This window comes from Pimephales promelas, chromosome 25 (assembly GCF_988280905.1).
Source record: "Pimephales promelas chromosome 25, fPimPro1.hap1.1, whole genome shotgun sequence".
NCBI lineage: Eukaryota > Metazoa > Chordata > Actinopteri > Cypriniformes > Leuciscidae > Pimephales > Pimephales promelas.
Genome location: NC_142793.1, coordinates 14,352,457 through 14,374,577, shown reverse-complemented (window position 1 = coordinate 14,374,577; position 22,121 = coordinate 14,352,457). Strand labels below are relative to the sequence as shown.

The window sequence follows — 22,121 nt, the reverse complement described above, 5'->3', positions numbered from 1 at the left end:
CAACAAGAGAAACTGTTACATCATGTGGAGAGATAACGTTTATTTAAAACACAATTATACAAATGAAAAAAAACTTTCTTCAAAAGGTTACAATCACAAAATAGTAAAATAAAACACTTATTTCATAAGTGACTATTGTACATTTTGAGCAAACACACAGAGTGAGAACATGAAATGGAAAACAACAACACAATTAACAAACTGTAGTAGCCTATGTACTGTAAAAGTCGGCATGAAACAGAATTTGCTTAAGTAGCCTATTGTATATCTCAGTCTTTATAGGAATTTGGGAGTTGATTAGACCACATAACTTGGGCGTTGGAGGCAGTTTGCAGTCAGTGGTGTAAGTAAGGAGTTTAAGGTTCGTTCACAGACTTTACCGTAATTATGACATTTTAATTCGTAAAAAAGCGTTCATGTCCTCTCGTAATTAGATCTTGTACACTGGGAATTTTCGGAAAGTTTCGATTTACTGTATTAACTGATCGCTGCAGTTTCATATTGCCGTTGATGCATAATTTCGAATCAGAGGACATGAACAGCTCCGAGTAACTTGTGTTGAGGGGAGGGGTGTGTAATCCATTATCAGTAACAAGTAATGTAATCAGATTACTTTTTTCAAGTAACTAGTAAAGTAACTAGGCCTACTTATGCACCAAAAAATCTTAAGGAACGTGCATTACTCAGAGTTTGCTTTATTGACTGACAGCTCTCCTGTCCCCATGTTGAGAGACAACAAAAGACATGATGGTTACTGTAGTTCTATCTAGAGTTAATGTGAGCAATGAGCATGCGTCTCACTTGAACAAAAACAGATTCAGTATTTAATATAAAAACAGTTAAATGGAAACTCAGAATATTACCAAAACCTGCAATAATTAAACAGTGTTTAATCTAACTTTATTAACCAATGTCTTTGCTGCTGACCTTCGATGATCCAATTCAATACTAGCAAGCAAAAATGACTAAAGATAAAAATAACATTTGTGTGTTAGTTTCTTTCTTTCTTCCTTCCTTCCTTCCTTTCTTTCTTTTTTTAAGAGTATTGAGTGCCCTCTGCTGTACATGTGTGGATTTGTATTTCCTTCAGCTTGAGGCTTTTTCATTTCACTTTTGGTGTGAAGATTTGGCAAAAATGAAACTCACTGGCAGATGATCATCTTTGAAATAAACCATTGTTCCACACTTGTGAAGTTATATTAATTCTTCACTGCAGCTTCACGGCTTTTAATATTTAACCAGTCATTATTATTATTTATTTATTTTTTTTACTTTGCACTTATTTTGTATTCAGGGAAACATTTAAATGTGTTATGTAGCTTCTAAAGTGCAGTATTATATTCATATAATATAGATATATACAGATAGATGGATAGATATACACACTCACCTAAAGGATTATTAGGAACACCATACTAATACTGTGTTTGACCCCCCACCCCCAAGGCGTCACTTAACTGACGCCTTGGGAAGCATTTAACATGCTTCAATATCTGACGCTTTAGGCGCCCTTTAGCGTCAGTTAGATGACGCCCTAGGATCGCGTGTACCCTACCCCCACCCCACACCTAAACCTAACTGCGTCCTCTAACTGACGCTTTTCTTTAGCGTCAGTTAGATGACGGCGTAGGATCGCGTCATGTAAGTGACGCTAAAGGGCGCCTAAAACGTCAAATATTGAAGCATGGTCAAAGGTGACACCTTGGGGTGAGAATGCGTTGGTTGACAACCTACATGAACCACTGAGCCACTGCCGCCCCTACAACTCCTTTAAGCCACCAAGAAAAGGGCTGAGCTGAATTTTTGTGCCATCTAGTGGTTTAAAAGAGAATAAAGTCAAATGCGCCTTTTACCCTGCTACGAGTTTAGCCCCATTGCACCCAACGTTTTACGTGGCACATAAACCATGCAAATGCCAATCAGAACGGTAAAACTGAAATGGATTTCCAGAAATGCAATCTGAATGGGATTTCAAACCACACAAGAATGTAACTCAAAACGGATTTCATGTGATTTTTTTGCCATTCACACTTGACACTGACAGTCTGAGCGAGGCTTAAAATGTCACAATACTTCCAAATCAGATAAATAAACAACCAAAAAATATTTTCTGAATTGGATACATGGTTTAAAGTATTTAGATCAGTAGCCTATTGATGTTGGCTAAATTGATTTATAATTTATGTTTTGTAATTTAACGTTTTTGCGTAATGTGTCTAAGTCACTATGCATAACAGATTTTGTTTAAGGACAGTAATTATTGAAAATATAAGTACATAAAAAAACAAAATACCAAAGTCAAAAGCAAAAATTTAAATAATGGAACAAAATATTTTACAAAAAAGAAAATGTTATGACAGTCAAACATGAAATGTAGGCAGACAGATTCTCAAATGTACATAAATATGTTTTCATATGTATATGCACAACTCATGTGAAAAGCAATTTCCTGTGGTTTGGTCAATCATATTAAAAGATTTTGGTTAATAGCTCTAAAATTATATAGATCAAGTGCAAGTGTGTTATCTCCAGACTTGGTATACTTTTGATAAAATATAGACTGCACAAAAAGTATAAAGTGAATCAAGGTAAATTGTGCTACTTGTGTGAAAATGTGGCTCAGTGTACCTGAATTCATTTCCCCTCACTAGTAAACAATTTTTACAGTTCTACATTTACAGTTGTAATCTGTTATGTAAATAAGAGATAGGTGGTATAAAAACAAAATGATTGTATCGTATTGTTTGATACCGCTGATAGTTTAATACTGTCTTTTGACATCTTCAATTTGTATACTTTAAAATTAAATACAATTAAATGATGAGACATTAAGACAATTTCAGAGACAGAAGATAGGTCTTAGCCAGTACGTTTAAAGTTATTTAGTAAAAATTCAAATAGATCATTAAACCTCCTACACTATTAAGTTAAGACAACCTCTATCTCTGTCTTCCCGTCTGTGTTCTCATGCAAACAACTGCACAAAAATCACAGATATCGCACATACCAATAGCAGGACAGGGACAACAACTCCTATGTGACTTCTGGATGGTTCATTTTCTAAAAAGAAGGAGCATTTAGAATAAGATCAAAATGTAAAGATTTTATCTGATTTTTGAAAAAGCTCATACCTAATTCAATGTCCCGTGTGTTGTCCAGACTGAGGTGTGTGGCAGAGCAGCTGTATCTGTGTTTGTCTGCACTGATCTCCAGACTCTTCCTCATCTGGTACGTCCCGTCACCATTGGGCAGCAGATCTCCTCCAGTGATCTCATGATCAGGTACAGGCTGTCCATCTCTGAACAGGGTCAGGTTGATGTGACGAGGGTAAAATCCTGTTGCCAAACAACTCACATGAGACCCTCCAGAATCTGAGTTTGCTTTTTGGGTGAGTGTGATATTGGGCGTGTCTGTAGGAGGAGGAGGAGGAGGAGGAGGAGGAGGAGGAGGAGGAGGAGGAGGAAAAATTAACCAGAGTATACATTTACATGTAAATACGGGTTTATTTTTAATCCTGAAGACTTACTCTAAACGGTTATATTTATTTTCATATAACAAATTTAGGGAATTTAGATGTGCCCGCTTGAGTACGTACTTTTTCTGTTAATTTGATCTCTTCTCTTTATGAGGTAATTCTTTAGAGTTCTTATACAAAGTGGGTAAAAGGTATTTGCAAATTCCTGCTTAAATTCTTCCAGGTTAGGTTTGATCAGTTCTTGTTTAATATTGTCAGTCACAGTATAAGTAAAATTGTTGTTAATGTAATAAAGTTCATCTGTGGTGGAGCCTCTGGCCGCATCTGTAACAATCATCTTTCCAGGCTTGTCGAAGTCCAGCAGCTCACACACAACCAGTGTCTGATAAACATCAAGACCTGTGAGGGAAATGAATGGTTAGGGGATATTGTCATGGATTGGCCTCCTTCATCTTACACTCTTTGTTTAGCAAACCATTTTAAAGCTACACTGTGTAACTCTTTTAGTTTATTCTTAGCTAAAAACACTTAGTCCTTTCAAATATATATGTGCTCATTAATGTATATTTACTTCGTTCAAGTAATAAAGTATTCTCGTGAGTGTAGCTATAATATGCCATTGAAAATACATACGGGTAAGGGGTTCTAATGTCGGTCGCCATGTTGCCCCTCCATCTTGAAAGTACATTAGCCAAAGAGGGACATACCCGTTAATTCATGCTTCGCCTTTCGCGTTTACGTTTGAGTTAACACTCACGGACGAGGTCGAACTGGAAGCCATGTTAATCTTGGACTACATTGGCCACCGTAGGAGTTAAAACGAAATCGGAATTGAGAGGAACAGAAACTAATATTCACTGGATGGTCATATACCTTTTCACCGCTAGATGGGGGTAAAAATCACACAGTGTAGCTTTAAAGAAAAATTCAATTTGAAAAACTCTTAAATGTGTCTGTAAATAACCACATGCTGTTTTACAACCTAAACTAACATTGCCATGTAAAACAGTTTTCTGTAAAGCGGTTTGCCCTAAGTGTGTTGACTTTTATTTTGTAGTATTTCCCGTTTTAGTTCCTGTTCCCCTATGTTTCCAGTGCTAGTTTTGTAGTCCCCTTGCAGTTCTTTGATCACTGGTAATTTTAAAATCAAACATTAAAAAATTTATTATGTACCGTATACATAGCATTTCGTGAATTTTTAAAAAATGGATTGATAGAGGTCATTGAGTCATTGATACTTACTGTCATTTTGGCTGTCTTGCCCAAACAGTTCGGCTCTTCTCATAAAGGAGTTATACATGTAGGCACTTATAGCCTCTATATAAACTGAATCAATCACATCATCCTCGTTTGTTGTATTCCCTCTTGGAATATATGTCTTTGAATTAAAGTATCCAACTGTGATGTCATCCAAAGTTGTTGTGCCACTAAATTCCGGAAATTGTGTTTTTCCACGAATGTAAGTTGAAAACAAACTCAAAGAATGAGAACCTGAAAAACAAATTGATTATTGGTGATTACCGTGGATTATTGTTTATTATTGATTATTTGATTCTTTACTGATTGATTGATTTCTACCATAGACTGTATACAATAAAACATTTAAGCTTCACCTTATTTATTTTTCATTTAAAATATCAGACTTGGAATCTTGGCAATGACTTATACTTTGATGCAAAATGAAAATGATATGAGTAAGGGAGATCGGGGCACAACTTGACACTTTTTGACTTTCTCAGTTTATATAAATCCACTTGGGGTTCAGAATTATTATTATTTTTTTCCACATTAATTTCACAGATGTATAGTACAAATATGTGGTCTTGTGTCATTAATATAATTATTATTCTTTTTTTATTTTATGAAGGTAGAATAATGCCATAAAGAATCACACGTGCAAGGTAAGATTTGTGAAGGTTTTCAGGCTCAAGAAAAAAATATTCGTAAGTGTAATTCATGTAATTCATCTGAAAGTGCCGCTTTATTGTAATGCAATTTAATTTACGCTTACAATCTTATGTACACTTTCATAATTCTTACCCTGTGCATGCGTTTTTTTATGCCAAAACTTTACATTCATAAAATATAAGAAAAAAGTATACACTGTATTAGTGAAACAAGCTAATGAGTGAACAGTGACAACATGCCCATATGCCCAACGACCATGACAGCTTAGAATGTTGTCTGGTCTAATAAAAAAAAAAACACTAGACAAACAAAAATATTTGGCAAATAAAATACAATTATTAACATTTTCAAATAAAATACTGCAATTTTTTAGTCATTGAAATAAACCAATTTTGGAGTTTGACAATGAACACACTGCAAATACAGCTATAAAACATAGTTCAAAACAATGTGACCAAAAGCAAAATAGATGAAGAAACGCATTCAGAAAAATACAAAGCTGAACACAACACACCCCATCCACACACAGCTCTCATGGAAGTGGCCATTACGTGCCCCACCACCTCAACTGAGATTTATTTATGGCTGTGATCTTTCTTGTTTTAGGAAAACTGAGATGAAAAAATAACTTTAGTAAGAAATGTACTAGCTATTATTAATTATGTGTTCTGCTATATCTTTTTTATACATATTTGCATAATACATGTTGAAATGGCAACAAATACACAAATGGGTCACACAAAGTTTTGTCATGCATGCTAGCATGGAAACCTTGAACCACCACGAGTTACAACTGTACCCCGTTTGGGTTGTGCCCCACTCTACGCCAACAGTCCATTAAGGCTAGGGAGGACACGTAGGCGTACGTGATAACCTTTATTAATCTTGAATGTATTAAAAGATAAGGTTTTAAAATTCTAATAATAATTCTAATCAAATCAAAAAAAAAACTTACCATCTGAAGCAGATGGAAGGGAAAGTGCAAGTAAAAAAAACACACACAATTGTGTCCATTTCCACTGCATGCTTTTAGTCTTCAATTATTTTGCACATATTTTGCAACAACGTTGGCTTGGCTACCTGCAAAGGTGCCAAGATAGAAAATGGCTGCGTCTTCTTCAATGTAGTGTAGTCAGTGTAGGTGTAGACCATATTACTGCCCTCCACAGGTCAGAGCTTGAACTAAATTCTTGTATGCAAGAACTGAAGAACCGCCTTGGAGATCAGTTTATGCTTGTCCAAACAAAGATAAAACAGAAAAAGCCTGAACTCCAAGTTTTGCAGTTTGACAAAGAATATATTTCTTTCTGCCCTGTACTTTCGGCATTCTAGGAAAACATGCCATAGGCTCCCGTCTCAAGATTCCCACATGCACACAAGCTAGAAACATGCTTTCCTACAATGCCTTATAACTCAACCTTTTGAAACTTACCATTTTTAGGAGATGTTGGAGGCAAAAGTACAAATAACATGATAATTATATATCCATATGCCCTACATTCATTCAGTCTAGCATTCAGGCAATGCTACTGTTTAGTATTGTAGAACTTTATAGTGTGGATTGTCTTTACTCTATAACATAAGCTTGAAATACAATATACAAAAGAAAGAATAGTTTACCACATTAGTAGTAGGACCCCAAAGCTCTTAGAAATTAAAGTTTTTTAAGATTCCTTTTCATTCCATAAAGGAATGTGCAGTAGCCTATGATAATTGTTTTGTTGTTCTGAAAGAAAGTTTCACTCACAGTATTTATTTTATTTCAGAGCAAAATTTTATTTAATAAACAATTAAAATGAACTAAATAAACATTTAAGCACTTTACAAGTTTTTTTTTTTTCTCAATATACACAGTCCTACAGGTTAAAGATTATGAAAGGTTGTGCTTTCTGGAAAAAGGTTTTTTGTTATTTTCTATTTCATAGAGATACAGTACACAGGAGACTGTTGGGATGGGTGTTGTTGTATTATGGACTGTCCATTCTATTTATAATATAGAATAGAATGAAACAGAGACATCATTTGTAAAGTGTCTAATATTTTTCAGCAGATTCAGTCACCAGCCAGTCTGTGATTTCTTGTTGGTTTTCAGACACCCATTTTATATTTGCTTTAGTCTTCTCAATGGCCTGTTCCAGCGCTGCTGTCCCTGATCCAAAGCCGATCGCTGAATTGTCACTCTTAAACTGCAGAAGCTTTTTACATGTAGAGATATGAGGGGGAAAAAAACAGAAATGTATAAATAAGAGTTTAATAGTCAGTTGTTTGAATGCAATTCTAACAATGTTACTGATTTGTGTACCAATACAAAATACACACCTGCTCAAGTTCTGATTCAGTTGAAAATGTTTTGGTTGTACCACTTATGAGGCTGGCAAAGTTGAAGGACCCAACACCATACCTAGGGACACAAATTAATTTTGTTCATCACATTAAATAAAACTGCATTTCAAATGAATAAAAATGACCATGAGCATTTCTGTATCAGTATGTGTGTTAGTTGTTCATAAAGCTCACTCTGTGAACATATAAGCCCAGTTCTTCCTCACAAAGTCCCAAGCCAATGTCTGACCATCTGGGTTGCCAGCAATATCCACAATGATAGAGGTAGCGTCCTGTTTACGGATCATTGATGCATCAAGCGTGTACTCAAGGTACCTATATTTATGACAGTAAAATAAGTTATTGATTTTAACATTTTCTGTGTTCCCAAAAATGTTATCTTGCAAACCTTTCTAAAAGTACGTGATCTTTTGCACAAGCCAGGGATGACATGAGTTTGTCAGCTTCTATCGCGATGGTGGCGTTCTTAAACATCCGCCAGCCAAAGTCCCACTCTTCAGCGCCCCCTGAGGCAATAGCGCTGCAGTACACTGTAGACCTCAAATTGGGGTGAATCCTTTCAAAAAAGAGAACTGAATTAGATATATGAAATAAATGTGGATCGCTAGACTGAGAAGACTTAAGGCCATTGCACACTGAATCCGAAATTTTCGTGTGCATTTTTTCGTATTCGTGATTCGGTGGCTCTGAATTGTCAAAACACCATTCAAACTGCTTTCTACGGATGCGAAAAACGCAAAAAAAAAAAAACCGCAAAAAAAACGCAAAAAAAAAAAAAAAAAAAAAAAAAACGAACCCGATTCGATTTTTTTTTATGATGGACGGAAGTTTCGGAGGCAGTGTGCAGGCGTCATTGACATAACGTGAGGTCGCATTTATTTTTTAACGTGCGAAAATTTGGACGCAAATGGTGTGCAAGGGCCTTTAGTCTGTAGATTGTGTTTGTCTTGCATATCTCCTGCAGTATAACATTGAATTGCTTGACTGGAAGATTAAAATACTTACGGGTTGTGGTTGGGTTGGTCCATCCACTGTCTGTACCAGCTTGTAGTGAGATTCTGACATTCCTTTACACCAGTGCTGCAGGCAAATCTAATGGCATTAACTTGATTGTACCTGCACAGTGGAAAAATAATAATTAATATATGCCAGTAGTTTATGATTTCCCTTAATAAAGATCATTTCGCTTAATAAACATATACATATATATAATAGAAAAATATTGACATGAAATGAAAATGTCATCATTGATTACATTAAAAAAAGTTATGGATTCTTACTGGTCTGTATGGCTAGAGGGGACCTGTGACCAATCTTCAGTAATATTCTTGAAATGTTCAAAAAGTGGGGTCACCTGCTTCTTGGTGTAGTTCTACAACAAGAAATTCAAATTTCACACTAATCTATATACCTATAGCTGAGCCACATTTTCTAAAGAAGAATTTTTTTCAATATATGTGAAGTGTTTTACAGACCTGTAAAAGTTCATAGACATCGGTTTGTGTAAACATGAGGTAGAAATAATCCAGGTTGTTGAGAGCAGACTGCCATGGCATATATTCCTTTTCTTTAATCAAGTATTTTGTAGTTTTTAGCGCCACAGTGACAGGAATTATCTTTGCCCTTGAAAAAGAGTTATAATTCAAATTAAAAATTATATTTTTTATCTCCAGAAATTGCACTTAATTCTCTACATTTTTTTCCTCTATGTAATTTTACCTTGCAAGGTTAAATGCATCATCCACTATCTGAGCTCTGTTTATAACCGGAATGACCTTTAAAAAATAAATAAAAATAAAATAAAGAGATAAATGTGGTCAAATGTATTAATAAGAACTGTGTCTGTGAATTCAATGACACATCTCTGTCTTTACCTCATGTTTCTCAGTCAGTTGATTCAGGAGACGCTCCCAGTTCTCTGTGTCATAGTTCACTCTGTAATATCCTGTGATGTTCAGATTCACCAGCACCCACTCATTTCCAGTCGTCTTCATATCATTGTTAAATCCTATGAATAGATTATTATTTTAGTTCATTTATAGTGAGTTTAAAAATAGTGAGTTTGTGCAAAATGAGCAAAATGCCACCATAAAAACAAAATAATTGGCAAATTATTTTTGTTCATACCAGTTCTTTCCAAGAGCCAAAAGCGTGGCTGTTCCACCTCTGCCTTCATCCAGTTGATGGGTACAATCCATTCATAACTATAAAAATCAGTAAAAAAAATAGACATAACACTAAAGAAACCAGAACACAACACTATCTGCTCAGGTAGCGTTGCAGATGAGTTTAGGCCTACTTGAATGGAGATGACCTCTCCACTATAGACTCAGGATCCAGAAGGAAGTGCATCTGAGAGATCTGGCCTGTCGTAGTGTTGACTGTGACTACCGGGAAGCCCATTTGAAGAACCCAGCGGTCCATAATTTCTTTGACTTTTAAGGGAAGAACTGTTCCAGTTTTATCAACAGCCTAGAGATATTAAATGAAAGTGATTCATCAACCAACAGAGGGCAGTACTGACAAACGTTTTGAAGCACTTTTAACAAATTTTGTTGTATGAGGTATGAGGTTACTTTTTTGATGCAACTCACAGTTTGAAGGTGATTCCACAGATCCTCGCCGACTGTATTTTGATAGGCGAAAATGGTCAGATATGTCTTTTTTTTTTTTTTTTGGGGGGGGGGGGGGGTCACAGATATCAGAAATTATATATATATTTTTAAAAACATGGAATTATCTGATGTAACAACTGCATTGTAATTTGCTCACATTTAGTCCTTGTACGAACACAGACTCTGTAAGGAAGTCTGACAGCATTCTCAACACCGACGCCCCCTGCAGGTTTACAGGGAAAAAACACTGAGTTTGATGGTAATAATCAATACATTTTTCAAAGTGAATGCAATCATACGTTCAGCACCTTACTGTAGGAGACCGTATCAAACTGTTCATTGATCTGCTCTGGTTTTATAATATCCTTCTCTTCAGAAGACAGGGGATGGGAGGAGGCCAGAGCATCCACAGCAAAAACACGGTGTACGTCTTTAAGGATGATCAAATCTTTCTGTGGGAGCGTTATGGGAAAAATAACATGTCAGTAAGCAACAAATAAGACTTTTATAGTTACACGTTCTCTTAATTAAGAATATATCTATAGGGCCTAATTGTTTTCACAACTTTCAAAAAGAACAAAATATAGAGAGATTGATAACGCAATGTGCTTTATGCCCAGCTGCACTACTTCCTGAACTTCAGCCAGCTCCTTGTTTCCTGTCTGCCATTATTGGTCAAATTGATTAATCCAGGTGTGCTTGACCTCAGCAGTCATGGCAACAATAATCAGGCACACCTGAATTAAGCAATTTGGCCAATAATGGCAGACAGGAAACAAGGAGCTGGCTGAAGTTCAGGAAGTAGTGCAGCTGGGCATAAAGCCAATTAGTCAGAAGAAAGACAATTTTACCGTCAACCCCACAGCAGCGTTAACTTTTTTTTTTTTTTTTTTTTACTTGATGCAAAGGTAATATACTACAAATAATGTTATAAATATTCAGAAATAAAACAACTATAAAACAAAAAATAATAAGAATATAATTTAATTTTTTTTTGCAGTATTTACGATGTTGATGTCCGTTGAAATGCGTCATCACAGTCTGTGTGACTTCAGTTCATGGTTGCCTGAGGAAAATTACAAAAAGCCCGAGTACGTGTCCCCCTGCTCAACAAAGGTGATTTTTTTCTCCCCCATTCTTAAAACTCTCAATGTATCCACCTATTATTTTTTTACAGTCTCTCCACATGGGTCACCAAAATGAAGATGTGTCATATGGGCCGCATTTCAACAACAGGTTTGTTTGCTTCAAATTTTCCAAGGCAAATCTGCTAAACTACTGTTTTGTGATATGAAGGATGAACATGACATTAGTTTAATACAGTAATACAAGATACACTTTAAAAGATGTATGACCGGCATGTTCTCTATTGACCAACCATTGACAGATAGGCTACAGTAGGTCTAAGCTAATTAGTGTGTGAAAGTTGTGAACACTCACCACATGCCAGGATGGTTCAGCAAAGTCTGCACCAAGATATGACACATAAGAGGCGAAACCTTCATTCAACCAAACTTCATTCCACCACTTTAGAGTCACAAGGTTGCCAAACCACTGACCATAAACACAAGCCATAATATTATTATAGAACACATAGTATGCATGTAAAACCGCTCATTTTTTCCTTTTATAAATACAAGTACCATGTGAGCCAATTCATGGGCTATAATGGTGGCCGTTCTCTCTTTGTTTGCATTGGAGGAGATGACTGGATCATATAGAAGGTTTGTCTCCCTGTATGTCACCAGCCCCCAATTCTCCATCGCCCCAAAGTAGAAATCAGGCAGGGCAATCTGGTCTTCAAGGTAGAGAATTAAAAATTCTTATAAAAAAATTTTCCCAAGTCAATAATCTTCATGAGATGATTTTAGATGCTTAAACATACCTGATTTAGAGAGTGGATATGGTACCCTGTAATAGTTTTCAAAAAACTTGAGGATTGGCCCAGTTATATTCAAAGCATAATCACCATGGCCGTCCTCAATGGCTTTCTTACGAGCCCATATTCGTATCTGTTCAGAGCAAACATAATTTAGTCGTATATGCAACACGAACAGATATGCTGTAAAGCCATTTTGTGGTCAATAAATGTATGATTTTTATCTTTTAAAGCTGCTATACTGCTCATAAAAGGTGACAGATGGCCATACCAAGGTGTCATTCGCCGATGTAATATTTGTGTAGTCACTGACAACAAGTGCCAATAGATACGAGGACATGTTCTTTGTGGGTTCAAATGTTGTCACAGTAACAGGTTGTCCATCAAGAACGGTGTCCACTTTCTCTGAATGAGGAAAACAAGCAGTACATTAAATTATCTATCTATCTATCTATCTATCTATCTATCTATCTATCTGTCTTTCTATCTATCAATTCTGGATGCTATTACAGTACGAAAGCAAAATAAATAAATTAAATCATCCTCAACTACATTCATTTTTATTACACTTAAAAAATAGGGCTGCCAATAGAATCAAATAATTATGATTAATCTCATGATTTCCAACCAGTCTTTAGAACGCAGCTTGAAAATGTAATGTAAATGTTACCTTTAAAAAAAAAAAAACTTTTTAAAAACTTTTTTTAAACATTTCTGAAATGTTCCATGCCCTTGCACACTTGTTGCTGACCCTTGCGGGACCCTAGAGCCCCGTTTATAAATGTTCTAGTTTATGTTATATGGAAGTTAACAGTCAAAAAGTGTGTAAAACTGACCAATTTCCATTCCATTGGACAGGGCCACAGTTCCTCTGTCATGGATGAGAGTGATGTAGAAAACTGCTCTCATTGCAGGCTCATCGAAACACGGGAAGGTCTTGCGAGCATGTGTGGGATGCATCTGGCTGGTGGCAACTATCCTGGAGGAAATAATTATCATATCTCTAAGATAAAGTGTTCTTAACACCAGAGGTACGTAGGTACAGACCATAAAATAAGCTCTGGGTTATTAGTATACCATTTTGTCCAAATGTGTACATGATAATTGAATCGCCCAAACATGAAAAATCCTTCTGGATGTTATGTAATGCTCAACCACATAAAAAATCCGCTTTATGGATCCAGTAAGTAATCTCCCCCTTTATATGAAGGTACAAAGGTTTAACAGAAACAAAGCAGCCAAGAGACTATTCAAACAAACATGTGACCTGCCAACTGCGATAGCCTTGATAGAATCTCAGATGTTTTTTCCAGTTCCTGACTGGTGGTAAACATCATAGTTGGACTTACTTTTTCTCTCCATTCTCATCATATTCACTCCGGTAGAACCCTGCCAGGTCATCTGCAAGTTCTCCCACAAACTCAGTGTAAAGCTCATAGAGCTCTCCAGCCTTCAGTTTTCCCTTCAACTCTATGACAAGGTACTGCGTCGTCTCCTCCATCCAGGTTTTCTGTATTGAGGGCGCTCCTGCTGTACCAAGCGCAGAGAGTTTGGCCATATATCCGTCTGTCGAGGTCATGTTCAGCTTATTGGAGTGAATGAGGATGAGATCGGTCTCTCTCAGACATCTGAAGATCACAGTGGACTTTCCAGTGAACACAAAGAGGCCATAACTGTTCGGCCGAAGTCGAGGCCATAGAGTGATGTTGTAGCAGTCTGGAACCAGCGTGTCTGGTAGACGATACTCTTTCCAGGGCTCAGCAAGAGGTTGTGTAGAAGGAAGAAGTTGAATTGTCCACAACCCAACAATGGTGGCCAACGATGCCATTCCCAGTAAAGTGCATCCAACACACATTGGACTAAAATGGATTCCCACCATGTTCAGTCACCACAGGTCAGCAACGATCAGACCTAACTGTGATGGCATTTTATTTATTCTTCCCACCTTCTCTCCTCCCAAACGGGAATAATGGCTCATCCATTAACACTGAGATCTGTGAAAGAATCTGCTAACCTGATGAGTTGCCGTGCACTAAGATAATATATTATGGCATGTGTCTTCCCTGACATGTTTATGCAGCCATTACTCTTTAGTAAAAAGTGATCGTGGGAAGAAGCTTAGAAAAACAAGCATGGCAGCATCATAGATGTTGAAATCATCCGATATAATCTAAAATGTTTTCATTTCATTGAATCTTTTTGATTGAGTCAGTGTAAGTTGTAAAATATTCATATAAAATAAGTTTATGTCCTAATACAAAAATGAGCATATAAACAAGTAACTGCAATGCAAAAGAGAGTTCATGGATTTAAGCGTTTATTTTCATTAGACAAAATATGAAAATGATGAATACCAAAGATTTCCACATATTCAGTTCTTTTGGATTCATTTTATAAAAAAGAAATAACAATTATAACATGAGGCACATTTTAAAGAAAGATATTTATATACAGTACATCATCATAGGAAGAAAGTAGCTCTGGAACATATTGCAATTTAGAACATCCTGAATAATAAATAATCATTTTCGTTCATGCAAAAACCCTCTAGGCCAGGTAAAACAATGTCCAGTGTTACTGTCCTCCTCCAAGCAAGCAAACTACAGTATGTTCGTCTTTCAGAGTTACGATGGATTTTTGAACCAATCTAAGACCGCATTTTTGTTCTGCTCGACCCATTTGATGTTGGCGGTAGTCCTCTCGATGGATTGCTGGATGGCAAGGGTTCCTGAACCGAAACCTATTTGTTCATTGTCATCCCTGAACTGTATCAGCTGTGTTTTTAAAACAAAACAGATTCAGAAACATTCATATATACTTATCTGTTGTACAAGATGACAATAAATAAAGGGGAAGATTGCATACCTGTTGCAGTTCAAACTGACTTGAGAATCTCTTTGTGACACCATTGATCAGATTGGAGAAAGAGAAAGATCCACCTCCATACCTAATGAAGAATGAAAAGTGGATATTGTAGCTATAGAAAACTGCTATCTGTATTTTTAAGCAAGTAATAGCATAGTCCCACAGTATTTTTTCTTACTGATTGAAAATGTACTCCCAGTTGGCCCTAACAAAATCCCAAGCCAACGATTGGCCGGCCACATTGTTTGCAATGCTGATGATGGTAGAGGTGGCGTCTTGCTTCCGAATTTTCGATGGATCCAAAGTGTAACTGAGATACCTAGAAAATCAAACAAAGCGCATGTATTTAGCTAAATTCAATGAGAGTTGCATTAACATGACAATGTAATTGTCATCATTATCCCGTGAGCTCACCTGTTCAGTAACCAGGGCTTGCTGGCACATGCCATTGCAGCTCTCAGTTGATCTTTCTCTGAAGCAACATTAGTTTTTTGAAATATATCCCAAGCAAAGTCCCACTCCTTTTCATCACCTGCAGCAATGGCACTGCAGTATACTGTAGACCTCAAGTTGGCTTGAATACTGATGCAGAGAAAAAAATACAGTGACTGGTTATTGGTTATTAAAAAGGACAGTTGGATGACAATCTATTAATTCAAGCTAATCAGCTGATATTTTTACAATCTATAAAATTACTGACATACTTCAATAAATCATGAAACAAAATAGTGCCCCCCCCCCCCCCCATATTTTTTTTTTGTATTTGGGTATTTATAAAATAAAATTATTTATGTATATATACCAGGTGTCAAATGATTATAAACCTTTTCTAAAAACTAACTTTTCTGAGCCATTAATATTTTTTTTTTAGAAATAATGTATTACATTTATAGACATTTTTTAAAAAAAAAGTTTGACAACCAAAATGTTTTTTGGAATATCTTTTTAAAACATTTTAAAAATATTTATCGCTTTATGCTTTATTACTTTATATTTTTAGGTGTAACCATGATATCCAAATACTTTTTGGGGCAACTTCAAATGCATAAGTATATATATATATATATATATATATATATATATACTATATATATATATATATAATTTGCATAATATATGTGGGTGCACTGTGTATAATTATTTTGTATATATGAATACACACACATGCATGTATATTTAAGAAAAAAAAATGAATTAAATCTAAAATATTTATATATAATATAAATTATATATAAATCTATATATATATATATAAATCTATATTTTATATTATATATATATAATAATTATACACAGTACACAGTGCAATTAATCGCAATTAATTGTTTGACAGCCCTAATATATATATATATATATATATAACATATAATGTCAGTGATTATTATACACATTAAAACCATTTATAATAACAATAATATTTTTTTAAAAGGAGTACATATCTGCATCAGTATACATTTTAACTATGATGCACTCAGGAAAGATCACCAGACACTCTCTAAGATTTCTATTTACTCCTGATTGAAACTCACGGGTTATTATTTGGATTTTCCATCCACTGTTGAAACCAATGTTTTACTAGAGTCGTACAGTTTTCCAACCCAGTACTGCAGGCAACTCTGAGCGCATTCACTTGATTATATCTGCAGATACAAAGACATGAATACAGTGAATAAAGGCTTGAGAGTAAATCTAAACTTTTATCGTCTCTATATGTGCAGGACTTACTGGTCAGTATGTCCATCTGGCACATTCTTCCAATCTGTAATATCTGTATAGTGTTTAAACAAAGGTTCCACCTGTTTTCCCACATATGCCTGCAGGTTTAAGGAATAATGTGATGTTAGAATTCAAGCTCAGTTCGATTGATGTTCTGAAATATCCAGAGACGAAGCTTACCTGCATAGGGCCGTACAGTTCTGTGCGATCAAACATGAGGTAAAAGTAGTCCAGGTTGTCGAGAGCAGACTCCCAAGGCATGTACTCGGTTTCACCGATGAGGAACAGTGTGGTTCTCAGAGCCAATGTTGTTGGTATAATTCCTGCTCTGTAAATGGCAGAGATACGTTTTAGCATTTGGACTGGCTGGAAATTATACTCCTACAGTACATTTGAAGAATGAAGTTTGGATCTTACTTGGCCAGGTTAAAAGCATCATCAATTAACTGCGCCCGGTTAATAACTGGAATCTCCTAAATGGAAAAAGATTGCTGTCACTAGAAGTATCTTTTAATAATATTCCCTGCGTTTTTAATGCATTTATTTCTTCTTACCTCTTTGTTTGTCTGGAGAACATTAAGTAGGCGTTCCCAGTTTTCTTGATCATAGTTAACCCTGTAGTATCCTGTCACGTTGATGTTGGCCAGAACCCACTCATTTGCATTTATTTTCAGGTCATCTGTTTGATCTAATTTAGAAAAGGAAAGCAGAAATACATAGATTTATGTTAAAGAATACAATATTGTCCTTTATTAACATCCAATGATAATTTTAAAATATAATTAAGTCCAAAGTTGACACAAACGTGAAAAAATCTGTCGAATAAAGTCGTTATTTTTGTTAGTTTTTTTCGCACAAAACGTATTCTCGTCGCTTGATAAACTTATACTTGAGCCACTGTAGTCACATGGAATATTTAAACATTTTCTTCAATGACTTTCTGGGCCGTCAAATTTCGATCCCTTAGGCAGCCTATAGCAGTGATCCACCTCTCAAGTTTAATCAAAAATATCTTTATTTGTGTTCTGAAGATGAACGAAGGTCTTACGGGGTTGGTACAGCATGGGGGTGAGTAATTAATGACTTAATTTTCATTTTTGGGTGAACTAACCCTTTAATGTGTTGATCGTTCACTGTTTCCCACCTCCTTCTTCCCATAACGTCTGAACCTTGTTACAGATACTTGTCTAGTTTGAAAGCCCTATGTCTTTATCCACTGTCATTGTATGAAACAGAGCAGATTTGGCATTCTGCTAGTCCCACGTAAAATCATACAGGTTTAGAACTATAGAGTGTACTATAGTCATCACTATAGAGTGCCGAAGTTAGTGGAGTTAGCATATTAGCACTCCTGGTTCCCTCTAAAGTCTATGGGATTTTTTAATGGGTTTTTGCTAAATCGCCTGAAATAAGGTCTGTCGTGAACAAAGCCTCTAAATATTTTCACGTTTTGATCTGTGACATAAAACACACTGGTTATAACCTGCTTGTGTTTTTTTAAACTTTGTGACTGCTTGTGTTTTTTAAAAACTTTATATAGGCTTCAAAATGTATACATTTTGGATTAACTTGTAAAGATTATCTTGATAGACAAAACGTGTTAGGGTCACAACTCTTTGTTGAACAAAGATCTTATTTTTTGCGATTTTCCAAAAGTCTATGGGGAAAATGTATAGCTTTTCGATCGAGGGAACCCATGCGCCGCAAGCTTCCGAGTTGTCCTACAAAGTGACGTCATCACTTCGGCACTCTATTACAACAAATATAATTGTGAATGTCAGCGTCATCTTAAAACTCACCAGTTTTCTGTAGTAGCCATCTCGTGGGTTGTGCTGTTCCTGTCTTTATCCATGAACATGGTACAAACCACTCATAGCTAAAAAATAAAATAAAAAAATATTTTAATATAGTAATTTCAACAAAACCTAGTGGTGATTTTAAGTATAGCATATCTAGTATTCTTAAAGTGTCTAGTAAATGGTGCCATAATTAAAAACAGTAATAGGTGCTTTTAGAAAAAAAAGTCTTATTAAATATATATTTTTTTACATACTTAAACTCTGATGGCCTGTCTGGTTTAGTGTTAGGGTCTAGGAGGAAATGCTCCTGTGTGATTTGGCCAGTTGCTGTGTTAAAAGTAACCACAGGGAAGCCCATTTGAAGAACCCAGCGGTCCATAATTTCTTGCACAGTTTTGGGCAGTTGGTAACCATTCTTTTCCACGGCCTACAACATTTGGCAGATATGAGCACTTATATAGTGTTTTGTGCCAACAAATCCAATAATTACACTGCTGATCATTCTTGTTTAATTACAACATACCATTTGAAGATGGTACCAAAGGTCTGTGTACACTGTGTTGTTGAATTTGAAATGATCCAGATAGGTCTGTTAAAAAACAAATTTGTTGTAAATGTACAAAAACACTCTCTAGTTTAAAAACATTTTACATTTTTATTGTATGGCACACTAAGGAAAAGCATACAAAGGGAGCTTACTTGCAGGCCTTCAGTAAACAATGTCTCAGTCAGAAAATCAGATAGCATCCTAAGTACTGATGCACCCTAGAGGAAGAGACTGTATGTTATCAGACAAACCACATGTAATCAGCATGTTCTTGATTATGAAACATTACAGTCCACTAAGCAAACAGTTCCCACGCTACCTTACTGTAGGAGATGGTATCAAACACTTCACTAATTTGCTCCGGTCTTTGGATCTCCTCTTCTTTAGATGACAAAGGGTGAGACGAGGCCAGTGCATCTATGGCGAAAACTCGGTGAACGTCATTAAGAACGATCAGATCTTTCTGTGGGATAGAAATAGAGGAGTCAGTTTTGATTTCATGCTTTTAGTGATAGCTTTTAGCATCTAGCATTATTGCCCTGGCTTTAGCTTCAAAAACTCACAATGTTCCAATCCTTCTCAACATCATCCGCCCCAAGATATTCTACGTAAGATGCAAAACCTTCATTGAGCCACAGGTCATTCCACCACCTGATAGTCACGAGGTTTCCAAACCACTAAAAAGAAACAGAAATATGGCGAAAAGTCAACTTTACAGTTGTAAAATAGGTTAAAAAGAAAATTCTATAAATCATTTTCCATTTAGAGATTCAAATTTGAAAAAAGGACTCCTGATCATACCTGATGGGCAAGTTCGTGGGCAATAATAGTTGCAATCCTCTCTTTGTTTCCATTTGAGGATATTTTATTATCGTACAGCAGGGCTGTCTCTCTGTATGTGATTAAGCCCCAGTTTTCCATTGCACCGGCATTGAAGTCCGGCAGGGCGATTTGATCTGTTCAACATTTTGAGGAATGAGTTAAACATCTAAAAACTGTCTAAAAAGTTTTAGTAATGTAATCTTACTTAAACTTTCAATAAAAAATAAAATTAAAAATTATTTAATTGCTTCTTGAAATATAGGTCATAAAACAATAAACACACTAAATAAATCTTTTTTCATAATTTCTTGCTCATAGGTTCTTACCTGATTTGGGCAGCGGATAGGGGACTTTGTAATACCCCTCAAAGAATCTGAGAATCGGTCCTGTTATATTGAGTGCATACTCTCCTTGACCTGCATTTATGGCTTCTCGGCGAGCAAAAATTCGAATCTGTTTGTATAAACGACAGTATGGATTTTTTAGTAAAAAGAGTTATCTTGGTGGGCAAGATAACATACTTTTCTCTGTAGACCTTGTGAAAAGATAATTACCTGCAGATCTCCATCTGTTTGTTCAATGGAGGTGAATTCACTGACAATAAATGCCAACAAATATGTTGACATTACTTCTGTGGCTGCAAATGTTGTTTTGGTTAAAAGAGTGCCATCCACTGTGATCTCAGTCTCGTCTGAAAATCAAAAAGAGATATTGACTGATCAAACTCTTCATCAAATTTTCTTGAAATCAGTTTAAATGAATAAAGGAAACTAATTAATCACACTTCTCTATAGTACAGTTAAAAAAATATTGTTGGTTTAACTTAAAAAAATCAAGTAACCTGGTTGCCTTAAAATTTTAAGTTCATTGAAATGGAAAAAATGAGTCAAAACAATGAAGCAGATTGATTTAATCATTAGAAACTCAAAATAATATGTTATCTGAACTAAATAAATGATTTAAGTTGATTTGACAAAAGAAAAAATGTTGTGATTACAATTTACAAATCATGAAAATATTTTTTTACAGTGTAGTTTTTTATATTACAACAGTACCCATACATAGAATAGGAATGTCTGATTAATTTTAGTGAATCAATTTATCCTGAACTTTCCTCTCACTTTTTTTAAAGCAGTGACTTGTAGTTTAACTTTTTCAAATTCTAAATAACAAGCTGTGTTTTTAAAGCAGCCTCCCCATCACTGTTCCTATACAGAATAAAGTGTTCATTTACCTATCACAACGCCATTGGAGAGGGCTGTGGTTCCTTTATCATGGAGAATAGTGATGTGGAACACCGCTTTCATTGCAGGTTCATCAAAGCAAGGGAACGCTTTCCTGGCATCTGTTGCCTGCATCTGGGTTGTTGCGACCACTCTGAAGAACAACAAAGAGATTTAACTATATATACAACATGTCTTTCAGAACAGAAAGAATAGATAGGACAGATCAACTTCTTACTTCCTCACTCCATTCTCGTCATCGTATTCACTTCGGTAGAAGCCGCCCAAGTCATCTGCAAGCTCACCCACAAATTCTGTGTAGAGCTCATATCTTTCCCCAGCAGTTAAATTTTCTTTCAGTTTAATCGCCATATAATGAGTTTTCTCGTACATCTTTACTGAATCAATGGAAGGAGCTGGCTGGCTTCCAAGGGCTGTCAAGGTGACTGGCTTTGTCATGTTCAGCTTGTTGGAGTGAATGAGGATGAGGTCTGTCTTTTCCACACATCTGAAGATCACGCTGGACATCCCCGTGAAGATGAAGAGTCCGGATGTCGGATCCACCTTGAGCCGTGGCCACAGAGTCACATTGTAGGTTAGTGGACTTAGAGTTTGAGGAAGGCGCCACTGGTCCCATGGTTCATTGGATGGTGCTGTTGTCGGTGGAACGGATGTTGCTGTTGTCGGTGCTGTTGGAACGGATGTTGTTACTCCAGCTGTGGTTTTAACTTCATTGTTCTTGGACTTCTCTTGGGAGTAGACCACTGAGAGGGCTATGATTGTGGCTACTGCTGCAGCTCCTACCACAATCAGGACTATCCCGACAGTTTTACTTATGTGGAAACCCTTTCCCATGCTTGATGAATGACGGGAGGAGAGGAGTGAAACTGACATCTGCACAACTTTTTTTATTTAAAGAAATGGGAAGT

At 36.0% G+C, this 22,121-nt stretch overlaps 3 protein-coding genes across 3 annotated transcripts; all 3 read right to left on the bottom strand.

Moving 5' to 3' along the window:
* Nucleotides 1-20: 20 nt before the first annotated feature.
* Nucleotides 21-6,489, bottom strand: LOC120468203 (major histocompatibility complex class I-related gene protein). Its single transcript, XM_039656875.2, has 5 exons — nucleotides 6,339-6,489; nucleotides 4,718-4,966; nucleotides 3,596-3,874; nucleotides 3,132-3,410; nucleotides 21-3,060 (listed from the first exon to the last, which is right to left on the bottom strand). Exons 1-5 carry the CDS (start codon nucleotides 6,406-6,408, stop codon nucleotides 2,966-2,968), a joined length of 972 nt encoding a protein of 323 aa, XP_039512809.2. The 5' UTR covers nucleotides 6,409-6,489; the 3' UTR covers nucleotides 21-2,965.
* A 657-nt stretch (nucleotides 6,490-7,146) lies between these two features.
* On the bottom strand, nucleotides 7,147-14,138 carry LOC120468200 (aminopeptidase N). Its single transcript, XM_039656871.2, has 20 exons — nucleotides 13,570-14,138; nucleotides 13,057-13,199; nucleotides 12,492-12,625; nucleotides 12,227-12,353; nucleotides 11,985-12,139; nucleotides 11,782-11,895; nucleotides 10,650-10,793; nucleotides 10,499-10,564; nucleotides 10,321-10,386; nucleotides 10,026-10,198; nucleotides 9,854-9,930; nucleotides 9,601-9,734; nucleotides 9,446-9,501; nucleotides 9,202-9,349; nucleotides 9,007-9,098; nucleotides 8,732-8,842; nucleotides 8,115-8,282; nucleotides 7,901-8,041; nucleotides 7,703-7,784; nucleotides 7,147-7,578 (listed from the first exon to the last, which is right to left on the bottom strand). Exons 1-20 carry the CDS (start codon nucleotides 14,097-14,099, stop codon nucleotides 7,417-7,419), a joined length of 2,823 nt encoding a protein of 940 aa, XP_039512805.2. The 5' UTR covers nucleotides 14,100-14,138; the 3' UTR covers nucleotides 7,147-7,416.
* Nucleotides 14,139-14,520: 382 nt separating this feature from the next.
* anpepb.1 (alanyl aminopeptidase, membrane b, tandem duplicate 1) lies at nucleotides 14,521-22,087 on the bottom strand. The gene is made up of 20 exons (XM_039656869.2): nucleotides 21,431-22,087; nucleotides 21,204-21,346; nucleotides 20,524-20,660; nucleotides 20,296-20,422; nucleotides 19,949-20,103; nucleotides 19,711-19,824; nucleotides 19,467-19,610; nucleotides 19,300-19,365; nucleotides 19,124-19,189; nucleotides 18,855-19,027; nucleotides 18,601-18,677; nucleotides 17,356-17,489; nucleotides 17,219-17,274; nucleotides 16,982-17,129; nucleotides 16,811-16,899; nucleotides 16,615-16,725; nucleotides 15,500-15,667; nucleotides 15,264-15,404; nucleotides 15,086-15,167; nucleotides 14,521-14,994 (listed from the first exon to the last, which is right to left on the bottom strand). The coding sequence occupies exons 1-20, from the start codon at nucleotides 22,084-22,086 to the stop codon at nucleotides 14,845-14,847; spliced, it is 2,937 nt and encodes a 978-aa protein (XP_039512803.2). The 5' UTR covers nucleotide 22,087; the 3' UTR covers nucleotides 14,521-14,844.
* Nucleotides 22,088-22,121: the final 34 nt, after the last annotated feature.

Excerpts from the sequence above, each read along its gene's own strand:
- LOC120468203 (XM_039656875.2), bottom strand. The coding sequence starts at position 6,408 with ATGCAGTGGAAATGGACACAATTGTGTGTGTTTTTTTTACTTGCACTT. Across the intron at positions 3,875-4,717 it reads GCAAGACAGCCAAAATGACA|GTCTTGATGTTTATCAGACA; the intron begins GTAAGTATCAAT and ends TTTCCCTCACAG. Across the intron at positions 3,411-3,595 it reads AGATCAAATTAACAGAAAAA|ACACGCCCAATATCACACTC; the intron begins GTACGTACTCAA and ends CTCCTCCTACAG.
- LOC120468200 (XM_039656871.2), bottom strand. The coding sequence starts at position 14,099 with ATGGTGGGAATCCATTTTAGTCCAATGTGTGTTGGATGCACTTTACTG. Across the intron at positions 12,626-13,056 it reads GTCCAATGGAATGGAAATTG|AGAAAGTGGACACCGTTCTT; the intron begins GTCAGTTTTACA and ends TTCCTCATTCAG. Across the intron at positions 9,931-10,025 it reads GAGAGGTCATCTCCATTCAA|TTATGAATGGATTGTACCCA; the intron begins GTAGGCCTAAAC and ends TGATTTTTATAG.
- anpepb.1 (XM_039656869.2), bottom strand. The coding sequence starts at position 22,086 with ATGTCAGTTTCACTCCTCTCCTCCCGTCATTCATCAAGCATGGGAAAG. Across the intron at positions 19,190-19,299 it reads TGTTTACTGAAGGCCTGCAA|ACCTATCTGGATCATTTCAA; the intron begins GTAAGCTCCCTT and ends GTTTTTTAACAG. Across the intron at positions 16,900-16,981 it reads AACTGTACGGCCCTATGCAG|GCATATGTGGGAAAACAGGT; the intron begins GTAAGCTTCGTC and ends TTAAACCTGCAG.